The 22846-nt window shown below is 40.7% G+C and overlaps 1 protein-coding gene across 9 annotated transcripts in view; it reads left to right on the forward strand.

The window, feature by feature from the left end:
• The window catches only part of mark2b (MAP/microtubule affinity-regulating kinase 2b), a 54219-nt gene that overhangs the window by 11487 nt on the left and 19886 nt on the right, over positions 1–22846 (forward strand). For 6 of the 9 annotated variants that reach the window (XM_072687683.1, XM_072687677.1, XM_072687681.1 and 3 more), the window contains exons 2-14: positions 6452–6625; positions 8450–8503; positions 9455–9503; positions 12634–12699; positions 12924–12994; positions 13220–13276; positions 17264–17500; positions 18523–18642; positions 19123–19225; positions 20542–20654; positions 20742–20877; positions 21025–21164; positions 22040–22128. In XM_072687683.1, the coding sequence (XP_072543784.1) occupies positions 6452–6625; positions 8450–8503; positions 9455–9503; positions 12634–12699; positions 12924–12994; positions 13220–13276; positions 17264–17500; positions 18523–18642; positions 19123–19225; positions 20542–20654; positions 20742–20877; positions 21025–21164; positions 22040–22128 (1409 nt within the window). The remainder of the gene's footprint in view (positions 1–6451; positions 6626–8449; positions 8504–9454; positions 9504–12633; positions 12700–12923; positions 12995–13219; positions 13277–17263; positions 17501–18522; positions 18643–19122; positions 19226–20541; positions 20655–20741; positions 20878–21024; positions 21165–22039; positions 22129–22846) is intronic. The other 3 variants (XM_072687676.1, XM_072687682.1, XM_072687680.1) reach the window with 1 other exon arrangement.

Raw genomic sequence — 22846 nt, forward strand, 5'->3', positions numbered from 1 at the left:
TAAATGTTAAAAATAAACTGATAACTGAGGGGCGTAAGAATCAACATCCAGTCTGTTGCTGGTCCTCTACATTGCCTGCTGTGGGTGACTACAGGCCCTTGACCCTTGTGAACGATACATGACCTCACAAAAGCCTATTATTACTGCCCTGCCCTGCTCCACCATGCTCATGCGTGCATGTAGCTGAAGCCTTACACTGTGTGTGTGTGTGTGTGTGTGTGTGTGTGTGTGTGTGTGTGTGTGTGTGTATGTGTGTGTGTGTGTGTGTCATTTCAGATTGCATCATTGTTTACAAGCTGACTGTGAACTAAGCTGGTGCATCAGCACCATGTTAAAGAGTACACATAGTAGGACACACATAGTTTAGTGTGTGTGTGTGTGTGTGTGTGTGTGTGTGTGTGTGTGTGTGTGTGTGTGTGTGTGTGTGTTCCAGTATGGGCGTGCAAGTAAATTGGAAGCATGTGATAGTTTGATGTGGATGTGTGTGTGTGTGCGTGAGAGTGAGAGAGTAGGTGGTGAAGTGGTCTTATTTTTAGTGCTCCTTCATCGTGACTGTCGCTTCCGGTGCCTCTGAATCTCTGTGTTTGTGGGCGTGTATGTGTGTGTTAGTTTGTGGTCAGTTTGGTGCAAGACAGGCCGCTAAATGTGTGTGTTCTCAAGCTGTCAGTGTTTGAGCATCAGTATGTGATTATGATAATGATGATAGGAAAGAGTGAGAGATCCTTCAGGAAGGTGCAGAAAAGTGAACGTGTTGAGAAGACCGCTGCAGCTAACGATAGATCTCCATGGCAACGCAGCAATCACGACCTGGAGTCTTTTTTGTGTGTGTGTGTGTGTGTGTGTGTGTGTGTGTGTGTGTGTGTGTGTGTAAAGCAATGAAGTGTTGCATCTATCTATCTGTACGTATTTGTGTATGTGAGTTTAAGAAAGAGAAAGGGGTTTGTGTTGTGAAGCTGTTTGTGAGTGTATCAGGTTTCTAGGCTCGTTGGGTTTGTGCACACCCACACACACACACATGCACACGCACACACCCTGTCTCAGATTTGTGGAGAAACTGCCGCGGAAGCTGAAAAGGTCAGTGATAATATAATGGCGGCCACGTTGAAACAGGTCAAGCCTGACCCTGCTGTTCTTCTCTGGGATTAACATCATGAGTGTGTTGTATCGCCAACATTGCCTTAGCAACAGCGTAACACCATGGCTTGTCTCAAATCCAGTGTTTCTGTAGTGTACCAGTCGCTTTTACTGCAACTAATGTGCTTGAACTAAAGGTGCACTATGGGATGTGTTACATCCCAACTGGGGAGAAGTTGGATCTCATGGTTTGGTATGTCTTCAGTACAGAGAGATAAAAGCAGCAAAATGCCTTAAAGGTGTGAAGCTAGCCCAGGTTTTTTTTCCATTAACAGTCATGCTAGTTACAGTTTGTTCCCCCAATGGCGCTTTCCCACTGCATGGTCCTACAGTATTCTGCTCGACTCGCTTTGTGGTACCTGGTTAATTTTTCTTTACCACAGCTCCCCCCACAAAATGTAGCTGTTGATGGCAAACTATGCTATTGGGAAGACTACTTTCTATTTTTGGAAACTCGAAAGGAGGGTTCTGTTCAAATAGTTTAACTTCGATCACTGACTGCTTTCCTTGATTATGCCTGATCCGGTAGCTGTGCAGATTTGCTCGTTAGATCGACCTCACAGTATTTACTGAGGTCATGAGCTACAGATCAGGACAATACAGGAAGTATTCCTTCCTGCAAGTATTTGGACACAGCAGTGAACAGAGAATTGCACTTCCTAATGGTGAAGATTTCGAGCTTTATGCTCCTTTTGGAGCACCACATATGACGAACAAACTATTATTCTGGCGGTTGTTAAAAAGTTCTAGTTGCTTGGACACAATCGATCTAAGAACTTTTTAAAGGTCTAAAGAAGCATCACTGTAAAATCGGATCTTTACACATTTAAAGGTTCTTGTTCTCCACACTTAGACAGTAGCACCTTTGGGCTAACTACTCTAGCTGATGTTGACAGTGCTAAAATATAGGTCTGAGACAGACAGATCTTGCCTCCGTTCACCCATAGCCTTTTCGATTCAGAGCACTATGAACCAAATGTCCTGACTGACCCCAGATCAGCAACAAAGAGCAAGCGTAGAAGGCCCGGCGGCGTGCCCTGTCCTTTACTTGTCAGGGATCTGCCTGTGTGGTGCAGAGGAAGGATTATGGGGTAAAGGAGGAGGAGATATGGTTGAGAGAGAAGATTTGGGAACAGAAATAAAGAAGCCATCCCGTCAGAACAGATGTGGAGTGTTTAACTGCGGAGAGAACATGGAAGAGTTGTCTGTCTGAGGGAGAAAATGTGTGTGAGTCAGTGTGAGTGTACTATCTGGATGATGTAATGATGGTTCCACCCATGCCACCCTGCATTTGTATCAGCTTGGTCTCACACACACACACACACACACACACACACACACACACACTCACTGTGCCAAAGTCTGAAATGTCCTTATGATGTACACTGTGCTGGACAGTGTGTGGTTTTATCTGAAAAGGCTCTTCCTTTTTTGTACTGAGAGTGAGGATGAGGGAGAGGTTTAGTTTAGACATTGGGTAGTTACATCATATACATATGGAGCATTACAGCATTACATGTAGGTAGTTATATAATATCTAATGGATATGGGACATAACATATAGGTAGTTATATAATAGATATGGGACATTACATATGGGTACTTATATCATATAACTACCTATATGTAATGTCTCATATCTATTATATATCATATAGATATGGATCATTACGTATAGGTAGTAATATCATATATAATAGATATGGATCATTACATATAGGTAGTAATATCATGTATAATAGATATGGGACATTATATATGGTGTGTGTGTGTGTGTGTGTGTGTGTGTGTGTGTGTGTGTGTGTGTGTGTGTGTGTGTGTGTGTGTGTGTGTCTTGCCCTCTAAAGTCAGAGTGCTCAGTGTCTGTCAGCCCTCTGTCCATGTCTCCTCTTTCGTGTCCTTATGTGTGTCTGTGCTCTAGGTGTACCTTTCTTTGAATGCACTCAGACTCACACACACACACACACTGAATATTCTAATCTGGCTGTCTTGTTAAATTGACATTGTGTGAATTCGTTCTGAAATAAGGCCCAAGTGTATGAGAGTCTCTCAAGCGCCGGGTGACGTCAGCGTGTTAATTGCTCTCGTTTGAACTTTGATCGAGTTAGTGTTTGAAGACAGAGCACTCTCGAAGAGTGTGTGTGTCCATGTTTGGTAGTTGAACAGTGAACACATCACACGCTTTATGTGTCAGTGCTCTTTAATTACATCCTAAAGGCCTTTCCTTTCATTCAGATCTAAAAGAAAAGACTCCTCTATCGCCACAGGCGTGTGTGTGCGCGCACACGCATGTGTGTGTCGTGTAGAACTGCCGTTCTCTGACTAAACATGATTATCAGTTTAAACTGAGCTTGTTGATGAATCAGCAGTGATGGATGGTAGGTTGCATGATTGGGCATGTTTGAAATCCTGTCTCTCTCTCTCTCTAATTTGATCAAACAGCACTTTGCCCACCCTGATTATTTAGACCGAAAGCACCTTCACTCACCTGCTCCCTCAGTCGGTCATTCCCTTTCTCCCTCTTTCACTTTCTTAACAATTCACTTAATCACTGTCACTACCTTTCTCCCTCTCCTCCTTCCTTACTATATCAGTCCCTTACTCCGCCTTCCTTACTCCTTCATTCCATCCATCACTCCCTACCCTCACTCCCTCTCTCTCACATCGCCCTCCCTCACTCGTTCATTTCCTCATCACTCTCTACCGCACTCCCTTCCTTACTTCCTTCTTTCCCTTACTCCCTCCTATACACCAACATTTCCTCACTTCCTCCTTTACTCCCTCTCACTCCTTCACTTGGTCACTTCTCCACTCCCTCTTTCACTGATGTTCACCTTTTGGTGGCACAGTGAGTCCCATCTTTCGATGTGTAAGGAAGGCGTGTCGAAATGTGCTCATTTGTTAGGATTCAGCTTGTCTGTCTAAACATTAACTAGTGTGTGTGTGTGTGTGTGTGTGTGTCTGCACATTTCAGTAGGAGATGGCGAAGGTTCAGTTCACTGTTAACAGTAGAGATAGTGTTTTAATGTGAAGGACTGAGAGAAGTTCAGACCGTGTGTGTGTGTGTGTGTGTGTGTGTGTGTGTGTGTGTGTGTGTGTGTGTGTGTGTGTGTGTGTGTGTGTGTGTGTGTGAGATAGAGACTCAGCAGATGCGCCTCGTCACTCTAATCTGTATGTTGAGCTTTTTTTTAATGTGGTAAATTGGGGGGACTGGGACTGGGAGTTGTGTTTGCAGCTTTTAGGTAATTCGATTGGATTAAGGAGCTTTTAGGAGTTGGGATTCGTCCTGAATCCAGTAAATGGGATTATCATTTTTCATTCAGAATTACCAGCTGCTGCTCCGCTTCCGTTCCATATATCCTAGTTTCCCTACTGTCCTGTATTTTCCTATGCTGTTGGCGTGTTAAAACCTCCAAACATCTGTAAACGTTGAAACACATGGTGCTTGACCGAGTGACACGGGCTAAGCTCCTGAAGTCGATATGCTGGTGTTTTCAGCCACCTCTAAATTGCTGTGATGATGCAGTTCAATTGTTCTATTGAACTTCCTGGTACACTTTAGGAGCTGCTGTGTCGTAGTTGTAACAGTGTTGAGTTGAAAACGAACGACAGGATGGGTGTCGTGATTTAAGACACACTTCCTCTGTCTTGAGATCATCTTTGCAAATTGCAGTGTTGTTAAACTGCTGAAACAGCTGTACTTTGCAACCGTGCACTTTATTATAAACGGTTAGCTGACACTGCCTTGGTGAAAGTTCAAGCTGTAAGCCTGAACGCTTCCAGGTTCCAGTAAGGCAACTTAACACGCTGTTCAGAGCGCAAAATGGCATAATCCTGCTTTTCCAATACTGCAGAGATTTCTTCTTTAAAAGCTTTTTAATTGAAGCACATCACTTAACATGAGCATCTAGCCTACAGAAGTGGGGTATAATGCTTAACCTACTCTACACTACTACCTCACAGGGAGAGAAACATAGCCAACAGCTCTTTAACTCACACAGCGTGGGTTTGTGTTATTTTCTCCTATATTCGATACAGATTTGGATCAAATTAATTCTTTTTATTTAACTAATTCGTGACACCCCCATAGCACTAGCAATGCCCTCCGATATATGTGAACCCAGCCACCATCTCTTTTGGTACGTCCGCCGCTGCGGAATCGCCAGGCAGCCGACATGCTCTGAGGAAACCCCTGGGTCCCGGCTATTTTAACATTTTATTTGTAGTTTTTAAATGGTTTATTTATCAGGGATTCTGTCTGTCGGTGTAGAGACACACTGGGTTGGGAATCCCTTACAAAGAATGCTACACCTGCCTGCCCAGATGCCACTCTAAAATGACATTGCACTGTAAAATAGAGCATGTATTACTAGAACAGTCAGGGCAAGCTTTGGCTACTTACTTGTAAGCAAAATGGTACGGAACTAGTTCAGTTCAGTGGCCATGTTGAATGTTTTTTTCAATCCCAGAAATGTAGGAGAGGTTTATTTATATAGTTATAGTTACCTGTATATAGTACATAAATAGTGGGCGCTTATGATAAAAATACAATATCTTTTTTGACATTCAGCACAGACAAAATGCACCAGTAGCAGCAGATTTTAAGAACTGCTGTCCAAATACTATCATACAGTACATTGGTCTTTATTCAAACTTTGCAGCACTCCATCCAAATTAAACAAGATTAATTGCACTTCTGTAATGTAAGGTGCTGTCTGTGTTTTTTTTTTTTTAAGCACTAATAATATCCAGGATATGGTGAGTAAAGCATGTTGTGTATCACAAATCACAAATGTATCTCGTAATACATACATACATGAGAAATTGGTATTCTATATTTGTAGCTGCTTGTATGTAGTTACATGTCGTTACATGCATAATACATATTGTGAGTGTTACTGCATGTATGGAGGTACATGTTTATAGTATATATGGGAGAAATATTTCATGCAAATAGCTTCATGTATGTATTACATATGATTATTAAATTCAGTTAATTGAAATGTGTATATGAAATACATATGGGGTGTGCTACATCTAGATGCATAGTTACATATAGTCATACAGTCATGCAAAAATCATCCTAACATGGTGTTAAACAGGTGTGTGTAGTACTTTAGTGTTGTGTGTCTGGTCTTGTCTTTCCGGAGCCTCCTGGCCTGTGACCCTAACCAGCTTCACCTGTCTGCCGAGATCACACTACACACACGTAAACAGCCAGACTGGTGTTGTCACTCTGTTATGTTGTCACAGGGAGCTTTAATTTGGATCAGTATTGCTATGAGTGTGTAATCCTCTCCTCTTTACCTCTCCACAGACCTCTTTGGACTCAAAAGCAGGCGGACGTTCCAGCATGCCGCGGAGCCGGAACGCGGTAGTCTTGACGGCAGACGAGCAGCCGCACATTGGAAACTACCGTCTGCTGAAGACCATCGGCAAGGGCAACTTCGCTAAAGTTAAACTGGCCAGGCACATCCTGACGGGCAAAGAGGTAACAAGAGCTTTCATCTGATCTGTATCCGCTTCTCTGACCGTCTGTGTGTTTTTCTGAGTCTGTCACCTCCTCTTGCGCTCCCCTCACGTGTCTCTCTCATCTTTTGTCAGTTGTCCTTTTCCTGCCATTCTGCTGCAGATGGTTTAAAAGCCGACACAGGCAGTTGCTCAGAGTCAGATATCAGCTTCTGATTTCTGTTGATGAAAGGGAAGAGGGAGAGCGGGAGGGAGGGTTACAATAGACTCTGTTCGGGCTGGCGCAATTATTCCATTAATGAAATTGATTTAAATTTGCTAATTGTATGATATTGATGCATATTTTTAATCCTCCTGCTGCTTTGTTATACAGTGTGAAACAGCTAGATGTACCCACATTTGAGTGAATCATTGCAGCATTAGGTTTTTTTATTATTATTATTATTATTATTGTATTGTAATAATATTAGTTTAGTCAATTGTTTCCTTTTTGTTTCTCCTAAGTTGGCACTGCCCACCTTGTAGCTTTTGACACTAGGAGGGGTTTACTAGGGGTTAGCTTTTGTGAGGAGGGTCTCTTTCTAACTGCTGCCGATGCAGCAAAGCATTGGGTCTCCAGCTCTGCCACACCAGCCAACAGACACCTGTGCTGACAATTTTTCTCTCGGACTCCGGCCGCTGATGGCAAAGCAATATGGCTTGGGGTTGTAACTCTTGACCCTCGGGCCATAGTGGCAGCACGTTAGACCACTGAGCAACTTGGAGCCCCATCTTGCATTTTTGTTTTTTTCTGTTTTATTACCAAGCTTTAAGTTACAAATATCAATTAAATTTTTAACCGGAATTTCACATAGATCAGATCCACCTGGTGACTTTAAAGTTGTAATTTAATGAATTTATTGATGTTTGAAGTTGTTATTTGATGTATAAATAACAAGCATGTGACTTTGGTTGTGGTGTGAATATTTTGATGCAGTTTTACAAGCCTGTTTACCACCCTGTTATATTGTCTCAGAATAAAACGCACCGATTTTCCTTTTATGGAGGGTTCCTCCACCTTATTTGGCTGGTTTGCTGCACTGCAATGGCTCATATGTGCCACATTCAACAGCAAAGCTTTGTTTTTACTACTGGAACAAGAACTTATGTTATTTATAAGTCTTACAGGATTTTGCTTTAATGCACACGACTTTTGTACTTCCTTTCTTTGGCCCCCAGTACAGGAAAATGATAATGTGCTGCTGTCCAGCATCATCTGCACCATATTGTCCTGTAGTGGCCTTTGTGTTTGACTGTATAGCAGCTTTACTTGTCTAAAGCCTTTCACTAGTGAACTGGGTGTACGTCAGTAAGTCTGGGGAATAAATGAATTGAGGAAACACTGTTATATAACGATTTTGGGGGGTTCGGAATCGGCCTGTTTTAAGCCAAATTTTATTTCCAGTTAAGAGACAACAGTGTTTGCAGTTATGTTTGCAGTGTTTGCATGGTATGTCAGTTTAATATACCAAATTTTCAGCTAACTTTCCTTTCTAGGGCACATTTAATGGAGTAGATAAGATATTATATATAAAATATTTTAATGCACAAAGGCATTAACATAAAAATTTACTTGGAAATGGCTTTCTCAAAAAAGGATCTTGGAATCTTCAAAAGGGTCGACATGTTTCATTATTGTCTAATAACTATTAATCACTGAACTCGATGAATTATTCAGATGACATGTAGCCTGTAGACATTCCTAGACTCTTATCAATCTGTGTATTTTGTATACAGTTGTATAGGGGTTTGTTGTAATGCAGTTTAAGGCTGTCTGACACCTTTTTTTGTGTCTCCTGTTCTTTAGGTGGCAGTGAAAATCATAGACAAGACACAGCTCAACTCTTCTAGTCTTCAAAAAGTGAGTGTCTCTCTCTTTCTCTCTCTCCCTCTCTCTTTCTCTTTCTCCTGAGAATATGCATAAAGGGACTAATTACAGGAAGAGGGGCTGAATAACTTCCTTTAGTAAAGGATGGGTGAGCTTTCTTGCACATAAATACACACCAGTCCCCTAAATGTTCTCCTCAAGCTCACTTTGCAGATGCACACACTTTGCTGTGTGCGGTTAAGGTCAGCATGGTTTTTGGACGGCTTTATAGGAGGAGGACAAATCTTCCTTCTTAACTTTTCAATAGAAGTTAATGTAAAATGACTGGATTACAAGTCATTTGGGAGCATTTCAATTGGTCCATTCGTTGCAAAACTTTGACATAATGATGCTAAAGACGATGTCAGACAATGTCAGAAAGTGAAGAATACTATAGAAGTGATGCAATGAAAAGTTCAATAAAAAAGGGTTTTATTTTTTGCTTTTAATTTAGCCATCTTCCTATCTTTTGGGCTACTGTGATTCATGGAAAAACACTGTTCTTAGACATTAATTAGAAGAAATCATTTTAAATTGTTCAATGAAGAGTGAATGCTTCTCCAAATTCTGTACTCATGTACCACTTAGTAGTAATTAGCCTTCTATATTTGTTTTGTTTTAGGTGTAAATACCAGGTTAGGGGTTCGTGTATCCTAAAATTACTACACAAGTAATGGAACATCGTGGGGCTAAAGCTCAACCCATAAGGGGCTTCAGATGTACTGTGGGAATGAGTGGGTTTGAAAGAGAGAGGAGCAAAAGTATACATACAGTTTACTTTTACACACAGTAAGATAAAGTGTCCAGATAAAATAAGAGTAGCCTAATCCAAATTGTTCCTAGCCTACATATGTACAATGTAAAAGCTTGTAACTGTCTTGACACCTGACTTTAATAGTTCATAGGAAACCTCTGAACCTGTATTCCTTTTCTCTCTACTGTCAGCTCTTCCGAGAGGTGCGAATCATGAAGCTCTTAAATCATCCAAACATAGGTAAGTCCTTCCTCTGTTCTGTGGAGTTGTGCAGCATGACTGTACCACTCTTCCGCATGTGTGGGATGTTCAGTTTCAGTCTGGTCTGTGTGTGTGTGTGTGTGTGTTTCTGGTAGTGTTTGAAACCTCAATGAGTCGCCACTGTGTGTATTAAGTGTGTGTGTGCGCAGTCCCGATGGCCTTGATGGCAGCAGTAGCTCATTAGCGCAAAGCCAGCTCTCATAAAGATGAAAGATGAAAGCTGAAATATGAAAGGAGAGCCTTGGATGCTTTGAGGGTGCTGCACAAGAAAGAGAGAGGAGGAATCGGCCCCATTTCAACCAGTTACTATATAATCCTCAGTACTGAGCATTTAAACATGGGTAGCTCCTTACAATGGCCGCCTGGGCTTCCTGCAGCACGCCCTATTCACGGCAAGCTCAAGAGTAACTCACTCCAATAGATCTGTTCAACCGCTTTACTCACCACACTGAAAGGTCTGAGTGGTTAAAATCAATCTGCAGATAAGTTTTTGATATCGCCATCAATTACTGTCTATTGATTTGTTGTGTGCTTGTGCTGATTAAGGTGTTGAAAAAATACAGAAAGCAGTAGCGTAACCTCATCCCTAAATTCTAACCCTCTAGCCCACTCCTGGCATTAGGCATGGTGACCATAGGCTCATGTTTATCTCTTCCAGAGAGTATTATTATTTTGGCAGTACTTCTCTATAGGGACAATAGGGGCTGAGTGTGTGTGAGCGTTTGCACATCTGTGTCAGCAATGGATGCAGCTTAAAGTAGCTGAATGCATTAATTAGAAGGGGTTTCCACAAACATTTGGAAATACAGCACTTGCAGGGAGACCTGTACTCAGTGTACAGGTCATTCATGGGGTTATCTGATCAGCCAATTGTGTCAGCAGTTTAATGCATAGGCATGGGCCAGCAGCTTCTGGTAATTTTCAAATTTCAATTCTCAGCAGGGCAAAATGTGATCATGTGGTGTGATTATTGGTGTCAAATGGGCTGATTTGAGTGTTCCTAGGACTGCTGAGCTAATGAGATTTCTGCTCAACGGTCTCTAGAGGTTATTCAGGACCATGCAGGAAAGGGAAAAACATCCAGTGAGTGGCAGTTCTGCAGATGGAAGCACCTTTTTGATTAGAGCGGTCAACAGAGAATGGCCATACAGGACATATAGACACTCAATACAGTTGTGAAGTGCAGAAAACCTTGAACCTCAGCCAAGAACAGAAAGCTGAGGCTGCAGTGGGCTGAGGCTGCAGTGGGCATAGGCTCCCCAAAACCAGTACAGTTAAAGACTGGGAAGAAAAGTAGAGCTGGGAGGGTCAGAATCCATGGACCCAACCTGCCTTATGTCAACAGCTCAGGCTGGTGAGGGTGGTGTAATGGTTTGGGGAATGTTTTCTTGACACACTTTGGGCCTGTTCATACCAACCAGCATTTATAATTTAAACAGCACAGCCAAATTTCTAATGACTCGCAACTGCATAAAAAGACACCATGCCACAAAGCAAAAATTGTCTTCAGTTGTTTTTATGAACATGGACATGAGTTCGTTCAGTGCCCTTCCCAGTCATCGGATCTGAATCCAAAAGAACATATCTGCAGTGTGGTGGCACAGAAGATTTGCAACATGAAAGTGCTCCTGACAAATCTGCAGGGATCCTGTGATAGTTGTCAGTATGTACTCAAAAGTCTCAAGAGTGTTTCCATCTTATGAAATCCATGCCATTTCATTAGGGTTGATTTGATGGCAAAAAGAACCTTTACAGTTTAGCCTATTTATGAGTTACAGATCCCCCAGAATTACTCGCAACATTTTGGTCAAAAGTGTTCAAAAGCAATGCTTCTTTTTCGTCTGTTTAGGCCGCAAGTTTCAACCCAAAAAAAAATAAAAATAGGACAACAACAGTGTCAATCTAACACTTTAGAAAATGTACATTTGAATGAAAATGAAAATGAGACATGCTAATTAAAAGTGCTGTTTGTACCCATGGCTCTCCCACGCCGGTCAGTGCAGATGTGTCCGAACAGGGCAACAGCAAATTAACACAGTAAAAACAAAAAGTCTGCCACAGGGAAGTGAGTATGTTTGTAAAACGCAGCAGAACAACAGAAGCAGAAAGGAAGTCCACTATGGAAGTCATTTTGAATTGAAATGGGGGAGAAAAAAAACTGAGTGCCTTGGATGATGGGATGTTCTTTGTTGTTTAGTGAGTGTTCAGTGAGGAGCTTCAGATTCTGCTGAACTTCTACTTGACATTAAGCTTCATGTGTAGAATTGTACCCTGGTGAAATCCAGCATGGCTTTGTAACCATACTGTTAATGTGAAAAATCCCTTAAGGCTAAAGTTCACACAGCAAGTAATAGTAGCGAAAGCCTGCATCTGATCTTTTTCATCGTATTAAAACTGATGCATATCCAATGCACAGCAATGCGACTTGACCAGGCCACCAGATCGGATTTCATGCAATTTTTTATGGCACCTCACTAACAATAACCTTATTAACGCTCTTGTTACTAAATGCAATTCAAAAAGTCCTTACAGCAATACACACACAAAAATGTAGTAGAATACCCTTGATTTCAAAAGAAACCATGAAGGAGCAGGTGTACCAATATTTTTGTTTAGTGTATTGTATTTCAAACCCTTATTTAATTATTAGTATATTACATGAGCTTTGAATAAAAAGCTAAAATATTTGCATGCTATTAATTTTATTGCATTTGTAAATGTTTTTTTTTTTTTAATATTACATAAGAAATCACATGTACACACATTCCCTAACTGTGCTGTGAAGCATCCAGGATGTAGAGTATCACGGAGTTACAGTGAAGGATAAAGTGCTGTAAGAAACCTTCCATGTCTTTTAAAGGGTCTGTGACATACGTCACCGTCGGCTTTTTAAATGTTGCGGCTTTTCATAGCACACTCGGGCCTAATATTTTGGAGTTGCTCTCATACAGACTGTTGCCAGAATGCTACAACATTTATAACCGTTGCCCTGGGTTGCCAAATCCCCGTTTAACCCTCCTCTAAATCCCTGCCTATTGAAACATTTTGACTGATGACTCATATTTCTCCCCTCTCCCTCTTCCTCACCCATTTCTCTCTTCCTCTCCAGTGAAGTTATTTGAGGTGATCGAGACAGAGAAGACGCTGTACTTGGTTATGGAATACGCTAGTGGAGGTGAGGGGGCTGTTCGAGGCCTGCTGTCAACAGCAATCTTATCAATAGCTGAGGAGCGCTCTCCTCAAAGCACTTTGAACACTTGGTTTAAATATTCTCCCTGTATCTCATCCCTTCCTATCTCCCCCTCTCTCTTGTACTTCCCCCTTCTCTCTCTCGCTCATATCATTCATATGTTTCTGTTTTTTTTGTTTTGTTTTTTTTTGCCCTTTTCGATCACCCAGGAGAGGTATTTGATTACCTTGTCGCTCATGGGAGGATGAAAGAAAAGGAGGCACGTGCCAAATTCAGACAGGTGTGTGTTTTTTGTCTAAGTGACCGTGTGTGTGTTAGAGAGACAAAAACTCATTAAACTCATGAGCTCTGGTGTGTTCGTAATAGTGTCAGTTTAATTACAGACAGAGCATCGCCATTAGAGTTCAGTGCATTTCCCATGTGCTCTTAACCTGACTGTCTCATACAGTTATTTAAAGGCTCAACCTGATGATTTGTCTGTCTGTCTGTTTCTCTCTCGTTCCAGATTGTTTCTGCAGTTCAGTACTGCCACCAGAAGTGCATTGTACACAGGGACCTGAAGGTAAAATAAACAATTTCTCTGCCACTACTCAGTGTTTGTGTGTTTGTGTGTTTGTGTTTGTGTTTGTGTGTGTGTGTGTGTGTGTGTGTGTGTGTGTATGACCATTCCAGACGTATTTTACACATGGCCTCGTATTTTACACGCCCTTTTAGAAAAGGACAGAAGCTGGGTCATTTCTGCAGTTTTACTTCCGTTTGTTCGGTAATAGTTCTGATAGCCTTGCCATCTTAAACCTTGTCTGAGCTCTGCATGAATTAATCAGGAAATACAATCCCCTGATAAGTTCAGGGTTTTTTTTAGAACACACTCGAGTGCACGCATGCATACACTTCATCACAGTCTTCCACACACTCCCTTTTTATCTGCAGAGCTTCATTTAATCGCATTTCTTTCTCGCTCTCGTGCACTCACGCTCTCTCTCTCTCTCTCTCTCTCTCTCTCTCTCTCTCTCTCTCTCTCTCTCACTCTCACTCTCACTCTCTGTACTGTTAAGGAGTGGAGCTACAGTATACGGTTATCTGCACTTCTGTTTTACAGTCCCCTGATCATTCTTGTTTCCTCCCGGTTCCCATGACGATGCAACGCCCATCCTTCTCCCATTTACTGTATTGGTCCAGAGCCCTGTCACTCTGACCTTTTGATCCTTTGAGTTAATCACAGTCTCTATGGTGATGTGGGAGTTTTAGTCACCCCCCCCCTTTAATCTCAAAGAATTAATTTAAGCTTTAGATTAAATATGCGCTGTTCAGAGACACACACACACACACACACACACACACACACACACACACTCTCATATACACATGCCCAGACACACACACACACAGATATTGTTCATCACTTGGGAGAGCCAGATACATGGGAGAGCAGATTACAGAAATGTTCACAGTGTTTTTTTATGTATTTATTTATTTATGTTTAAAGACCATTGAGTTAAAGCTGCTTCAGGCTATGGCTTTCAGTACCAGGGTGTATGGCATACGCCATGCTCCTGAGTTCGGACCTCAAACACAGAAAGAGCTACAACTATTCGAAAGCGAATGATATCAGAGGGGGGTGGTCTGTAAATTGTGAAAGAATTGTAGTGGCAGTGAAGAAAAACCAAAGCAATGATGGAAAAAACTTTAAACATTAACTGCCTGTAAAGGTTAAGATGTCCATTACTGCAGCCAGAGTGGTTCATTTATTAGAAAGTGTGCACTCAGCCAGCTAAACCATGTGTTACCACAGAATGATCATAATTAGTTGAGCCTTACTCAACTAATTGTAAAGGGACCCTAGAATGGATCTCTGGGCATAGTTGAATAATAAAAGTTCGGTACAAGACTGACAAACCATAAACCTCATACACAGTTGTGTACTACTTTTAAAAGAACAACTAAAATACTCAATAACTGAGTTCTTTGGCACCTGAAAAAGTCATTTAAAAAAAAAAAAAGAAATTGTGGCAGGAAATGTGTGAAAGTCTCTTTATTAGGGATGACAAACAATCCTTTCTTTAAAGATTTTCTTAGTTTCCTCTTTAAAATCATGAGGTTTATTTATCATAGTATGATGAAGATTTGCTGCACAAACTGTATGTTAATGTGCAAGTATGTTTAATATCTGTATGTTTGTGTTTGTCATTATGTCCACTAGACTGAAAGTGCTGATAGTTGTATGAGCACACATGCATATTATTATGGTCATGCAAAAACCTTGTGTGTTCATTCTCTCATGAGTCTGCTGAACCAATAGAAATTCTCCAAAATTACTTTAAAAAAAAACAAAACAAAGACAAAACTTCTTAACTTCCAATGGAAGTCAAAGTAAATGTGTGTGTGTGTGTGTGTGTGTGTGTGTGTGTGTGTGTGTGTGTGTGTGTGTGTAATGTTGGTCCATGTTAGCCGGGTAATATTTAACTTTGCCAGCCAAGCCCAGTTAGCACCCTGCATCTGTTGCTAGGCAACATGGCCTTCTCGCTTGGCTAACATTGGTGGATAAACATTTGAGTGGCAGCAGCAAGGGGGCTCCTGCATTTCAACACCACTACACAGACACGCACACACACACACTCGCATCTGCATGGGGCTCATCGGGACAATTTGCCGAAAGCCCTGTAGGGTAAGAGACAGTTAGACAGGACACTGTAAAGTGAGGGAGTGATCATGTGCAGGTCGCTGACTTTTTTTTTTCTTCTTCTTCTTCTTCTTCTTTGGCTGTCTAAACTTCAGTACCTTTCCCTCTTCGTCTAGCCAGGTTAAACTTTCATTATCACTTTTTTTCTTTTTACTAGCTTTAAGATTTTGATGTAATGTTAATGATCCACAAGGAAACTCTAATTATTAATCTCAATCCACTCATTTTGAATTCAGTGTCGTAAAAATCAGCACATTCTGATCATTTCAGTACCGTTTAAACAGTCGTTGGCTTGACCCATCTAAATTCTCACTTTGGATGAATTGCTGATGCTATTTTTTAGTATAAATAAAAAGCTGAAGGGGGATGAAGTTTTAGGAAAACTATCATATTATTTAAAAAAAAACACCATCATATGTATAAAATCTCTTTATTTTTATGTGCAGTCAGAACAGTAGGATTCATTTTGAAATGGATACTGTGTTTTTGAGGAACATGCTGTACAAAGACATGGAAATACAGTACAGTTCAGGTGCTCAGCTCAACAGCTTTGAAATGATCCTTATATCCTCATATCCTTCTATCACCAAATCATAATGGAGCTATAAGGAGGGTTTCATCCTGCATTCATTTACATTTATGAAAATCATCATCGTTTTGTTGCTGTCATGCCAAATCTTGTATCTTCATTTTGCTATATTTAACATTTTGACATAATGTGAACCTGTTCTTTACATTGTCTTAACATTTCATGATGAACTGGCCAATAGAAAGGCTTCAGAATGACCTGGAGTAAAAAAAAAATTACATTGAGTTTCATTGAAAGTTTTGTTGCTGTTTTGGAAATACGGGGTCAGTGATGGTATAATGGCGGCCACATAGAAACTGGTCCAGCCTGACCCTCTAGTTGTGGTCTGGGATTAACGTCGAGAGTGTGATGTATTGCCAACATCACCTTAGCAACAGAGAAACACAGCAGCTTGTCTCAAATCCAGTCTTCCTGTTGTGCACTAGTCATTATCAATGCAGCTAATGTGTTCACTTTGTGTGTTCACACTGGGAGATGAAGCAGTGATGGAACGTGGGTTAGTTGGTTGACTGAGGTGTCAGTATTTGAATACTGATATCGCTATTTGGATATTCGTTACACTGCATCATAGGAAGACTGAGAAAATATACAGACTAACAGCTTTGTTTTCATGAGGCTGTTAAATATGATTATTTTAGATCTGATAATTTTGGTGTGCAGAAACCTTGTATCTCTCATTTGTGTAGTTTTTGACATAATCAGACAGTTTTTTTTTTATGTAGTGTGAAAATTTCAGGATTGACTTGGGATCAAATATTCTTACATTAACTTCCATTTAAAGTCACAAAGGTTTTAAATTTCTTCTTCTTCCTTTTTGGAGATACAAGGTTTTTGTGTGACCGCAAGATCAGCACAGAGGGAAGGGACAAATATGTTGTAACTAGGTTGAAATTCGGTCAGTCATATAAAATGAGTTATGGCTTTGTGGTACATAAACCCACATCGGCGTCATAATAAGACAAAAAACAAAAAGCTTGTATCTCTATTTGTGTCGTTTTTCAGGTTTTGACATAATGTGAATCTGGCAGCTCTCCTTTATGTTGGGTCAAAACTGCATGATGAATAGACCAGTAGAAATGCTCTAGAATCTTTTTACATTGACTTTCATTGAAATGTATGACATTTTACATTTTTGGGAGGGTCGGAGATTACAACTTTACAGGGTGTCAACTGGTCCAGTATGTCTGATTTACTCTGCAAGCTATTTGCAAATCTGCATTTCCCACAAGGTGTTGCACAGTGTCAATACTTCCCCTTTGATTCTCTCCTCCCTTTCCCAGGCTGAAAACCTTCTACTGGACGCAGATATGAATATTAAGATTGCAGACTTTGGCTTCAGTAACGAGTTCACAGTGGGGAATAAGCTGGACACATTCTGTGGCAGCCCTCCCTACGCTGCCCCTGAACTCTTCCAAGGAAAGAAGTATGATGGACCAGAGGTGGACGTCTGGAGCCTGGGAGTTATCCTGTACACACTGGTCAGCGGGTCACTGCCCTTCGATGGACAGAACCTGAAAGTAAGTAGGAATAAAGAGGGTTATGGGAAAGTTTTAAGGAATATGACACTCTTTAACCATTTTATGTCTTCTTCCCAGTATGGCTTCAAGTGTTGTGATATAATTCTGTAGTTGACCTCAAGCCTTTATTAATAACTCTTTATTAATTTAACCAGTTGCAATATGATCAAAACATTGTCCAAAGTGTTTGTGTTTAGTCATAAGCCATAAGTGAGATATGGATATTTCTACATGTGAAATAACGCTACTGCTCACTCACCTAACATTAGACATTCATTTGTAGAGCGAAAAAAGCTTAGATATGGTGCCCTGATATAGGCATGATGCCAACTGCAGAGTGATTCTCTCCCTCTCTCAAGCAGTGTTCACACTATCACAGCAAATGCGAGGGAGAATCCTTCCTTTCCCCCCCAGAGACAGCGCAGCAGCAGCTCATGATCATTATTCCGCCAACCCACAGATCTAGGTTTTAATTTGTGTGAGGCAGCCGGAATTAAGATAATGTTATCAAACCACGATTGAGTCATGTTTTAAAGTGTGGGTGGTAAAAAATGCTGTAAATTATTAGTGCTCACAACCAGGACAGTCAACTTTCAACCATTTAAATTTAGTCTGAAATTGGTGCAGAACACCTTTCTATGGACTGGTGAAACCGGTATGAAAGAATTGCCAGACATTACGTTGTAAGTGGCATTCTTCAGGGTCCGAGCACTTCATGCCATTCTGAAAGCAGTAGAATGCCAATTATGGGCATTTTCGAAGGGGTCTCGAACTAGGTTTTTGTACATGTTGATCCTGTGGTACTGTCAGCAGTAGATGTTTAACAAATAAGTCAAAATAGTTTAACAACAGTGCTATTTTGGACAGGACTTGCATTGGCATGGTAGTTACACTAATAATTTTAAATGCACCTGAATTTTTACTGTCTTTTTGACGTTTTTTTATACAAAAAGTAGTCATTCGTTCATTGTGTGTTTCTCTCTCACTCTCTTGCTTTTTCGTGCTTGCCTTCTACTATATAGGAGCTTAGAGAGCGTGTACTGAGGGGGAAGTACAGGATTCCTTTCTACATGTCCACAGACTGCGAAAACCTGCTGAAGAAGTTCCTCATCCTCAACCCCACCAAGAGAGGAAGTCTTGAGGTATACCTATTTAAAACTGTATTTATTTGGTTTAGTATAACATACAATTTTATCTGAATAAAATATGAATTGTAAGACATGAGTCTGCTTTATAGCTGGTCCATTACCACAGCTTCCAAACAGCCTTACACACCTTATGATTGATGAGATGGAGCAGGGCTTTGCATGCAGATTATCCTTTCCCTTACAGAAACATGCAGTGTCTGAATATGACTGAACACTCTGTTGTAAACCAGCTACTGAAGACACTGATTGGTCTGTGTCTCATAAACATAGTTAGGATATTGACCAGTTAATCAATAAGGCATCAGTGGACATTCTTGTGGTTGAAATGAACGGCTTAATCGAAAGACCATTATGCTTTGTAACCGCAAAGCACAAAAACATGCATATGTTATGTAATTGTTAACCACAGCTTGCCTTCTTCTTTGCTCTTGATCTTGCGCTCTCTCTTTCTTTCTCTGACTCTCTTGCTTTCAGCAGCAGATCATGAAGGATCGCTGGATGAATGTGGGTCATGAGGAGGAGGAACTGAAGCCCTACATTGAGCCCCAGCCTGACTACAAGGACCCCAAGAGAACAGGTGTGTGTGTGAGGGGGAGAGAGAGAGATGGAAGCACATAAACACAAAAAAATGCTTTAAGAGACAATGAGAAACAAATAGAACCTGAGTAAACACAATTAAAAAAACTAAATTATGGAAAAACTGCTTGTGTTCCCTTAGTTACTCAATAAACCAATTAACCATTTTGTTGCTAATTTGGGTCAAAAATATAACACCACAGTGCTGACTTGTAAGGAAAGCTCTGTGGACTGAAGAGTTGACATTTCTGAAGACAGCTTTGATGCCCGGTTACATCTGGCTTATAGCTAACACAGTATTTTTAAGAACATTGTACCAACGGTCCGATGTGGTGGTGACAGTGTTCAATCCATGATCTAAAGCTCACGTAAAATTGGGTTATGCAGCAGGACAATGAGGCAGGACTGAGATTGGCAGCTTATGCTGAAAAGCCCTATAATGTACATCAAATAGCCCTCTGTTCCCTTAGTTACTCAATCAACCAATTAACCATATTTAGTTACTAATTAGGGTCAACAAAAATACTCAAACACTTCTAGGAACTCACAAAAGAACCAAAACAAACATAAGGATATGCAGAACTCGCTTACCTGAAATAAGGTCAGTGGTCATGATTTCACTATTAGAAAGAGATGACCCATCATCAATCCATGATCTGTAGCTCAAACACAATTGGGTTATGCAGCAAGACAATAAGGCAAGACTTTAGAGATGCTCAAAAGCCCTAGAATGAAGATGAATCAAAGCACTGTTGCGAAGACAAGTGAGCCACTAATTCCACTTCCAGTGAAGTGGAAGTTTGATTTCCAGTTCTAGGAAATGTTCTGTTGCAGTTAAAGGTGGCACAATTTATTACGTTTATGTGCAATGACTTTATTACATGGTATAATATAATAAACAATGATGCTGATAACACATAAAACAACACAAAGCAGAGTTATCATTTGTGTTAAATATTGACTAAGGATCTGAAACCATTTACTGCAAAAAAGAGGAAATGAAATTTAGCTTTTTCACAGCACTGTAACTAAATTGAATATTTGCTTTCTGGAAATGTGACTTCTGTCTGATTAATATTTACGCTACTCTGTGGAGCTTCCTGGGGTTTAATTTCAGGAGAAATACACAGACCAACAGTCCAATCAAAATAAGCTGTGGCAGGTTTGCAATACATTGTAGTACCACTTATTTGCTTAGGAATCAGGAGCTCATTAACTTAAATTTTGGGAAGTCTTGCTTTCACCCTGCTCTGTGGAGAGACCGAAAGATTGTGTGTGGGCTTGTGAGTAACACCTGTCTAATTTCCTGTTGTTTAGATATTATGCTCCTGATGGGTTTCTCACAAGAGGAGATCCAGGAATCGCTTGTCAACCAAAGATATGACGACGTCATGGCAACTTACCTGCTACTTGATTATAGGAACTCTGAGGTGCGCTTCTAAGTGTCACGAGACAGATAAGCACTGTTTACTTAAAACAGTTGTCACTTCATATATCTCCTAATGAATATGTTGCAGCTTGATGAGGGTGTCAACATGCTGATAAAACCACGGCCAGGAAGTGACCTCACAAACAGTAATGCCCCCTCACCACCTCACAAGGTACAGCGCAGTGTGTCGTCTACTCAGAAACCACGGAGAGCCACAGATCAGAGTGAGTATCCGAGAGAGTTGGCAGCTCTAAAATCTGTTCATGAAGTGCTCTTTTACTTTAGTGGCCCTCTCCTCAACTCAATTTGTCCTCTTGCTGTCTGTGTGTCTGTCTGTCTGTCCATCCGTCCATCTGTCCGTCTGTGTTTAGGCTCATACTCTAAAAGGCCTCAGGGGGATAACAAGCACACCACTGAGGATTCTGGGAGGAAAGGGTCCAGCAGCTCCACCAAAGTGCCGCCCAGCCCCATCGTCCCTGGAGACCGCAAAAAGAGCTCCACACCCTCTACTGTAAGTGTGTATGAGAGAGCGAGAGCGCACGAGAGACTTCAAAGTAAAAGCCAGATTCTCTTATCGAATTGTGCATTTTAACATTTGGTCAGTATATACAGTACTGTGAAGAGTCTTGAGTGTCTGAAAAACATATCTGAAACTATTTATGTGCAGTAAAAAATAGTGTATTGTGAATTGATATGAGTGATGGCTTAACTATTTCCAAAACTTCTCAAGAAAGCACAGTATACAGTTTCTAGTTTATCTCATCAGTCCTTTGTTAAAGTAAATCAGTTGAGCTGCTGGTGGAACTGAACAAATCCATCTGGTGTCTGACGTTCACTGAAAAGTCATCAACCAAACCTGTGTTCTTCTGAACAACATATCAGTAACCTTATTAAAAACACATATTCTCACCAGTGGTTACTCTTTGTGTGTTTTTCTTTTTTTCCACAATTTAAAAGCTCCAGTCCAGTCCTACATTATATTAACTTTTTGTACTTTTTTTTTTTATTGCATTGTACTTGTATTGTATGAAGGTATTCATTCTTATTAAGTTATTAAGCTTATTAATCCCTTGATCCCTAGGTTTGTTATTCAGCTTTCCATCCTAATGCAGAAACCAGTGTGAATTATTTGGCAACTGTTCGGTTTAGCATATTTTGTGGAGTCCCACAGTGTTCTGTTTTGGGGCCTATGAAACTGATGTTAATTATGACCGTAATATAGTTGTGAGGGGTGTGACAAATTGTAGGCTAAAGGGTGAAGTTATTGAGTTAAAATTTGTTCTTAACTAAAAATGCTACATTTTTGTTAGGAAAGTGATGGTATGATCAAATGCTAATGTGCAGCCAATGAGAGCTAACCCTGGTTCTCTCTTCATTGCCTTACAGAACAGTATCCTGTCCACTGGCACAAGCCGCAGCAGAAACTCTCCACTCACTGAGAGAGCCACACTGGGAGTCCAGAACGGCAAAGACAGGTATGCATACCCCCACACAGCTAAGAACATTCAAGAAAGGTATTGCATCAAAACACACACTCCTGAATGTCTTCTTGTTTTAGCACATGTACACACAGACAGGTTTAGGCATGAGCTCTGCTGTTAAAGGAGTCCTTGGTTCAGTTTTCTCTTGCATACATTGGAACTCCTCTCTCACTGTACTCATGCATGTTTGACCTTAGCTGATTTAATACGAGAACATAAACTCCTAACCCAGTTGTTAGTGAGGATTTAGGCTAAATTAACCATCCTATGCATATACACTGGCACACACACACATACAGAATTGTTTTGTTTTTCTTTTTTTTGTTTGTTTGTTTTGGGGTGTTTTTTTATTATTATTATTTTTTTTTTTTACAAGCCTTATTTTTTTAAAACAGTCTTTTACCACTTTTTACATAACTAGCCCGGCATTTCTTGTAACAACTAACACACCCTTTTTCACACTCCTCCAACACATTAATCCTTTCATCAGTCCACAATGCCCTCCCCTTAAAGTACCCCTGTAATTGGGTCATCAGTGGTCCTTCCAAGCCATCAGTGTTGCTCTGGATAAATGTACATCTACATCTACATGCTATACACATTCTATGGGCTTTTGTGTGCAGTATGATAAATGTATTCAGTGATTATGTATAATAATGTGTTCATTATACATAAGTGCACAAGCAGACATGTAAAGCTTACTGCAGTGCTC

The sequence above is a fragment of the Salminus brasiliensis genome, chromosome 9 (genome assembly GCF_030463535.1).
Source record: "Salminus brasiliensis chromosome 9, fSalBra1.hap2, whole genome shotgun sequence".
In the NCBI taxonomy this organism is placed as follows: Eukaryota; Metazoa; Chordata; class Actinopteri; order Characiformes; family Bryconidae; genus Salminus; species Salminus brasiliensis.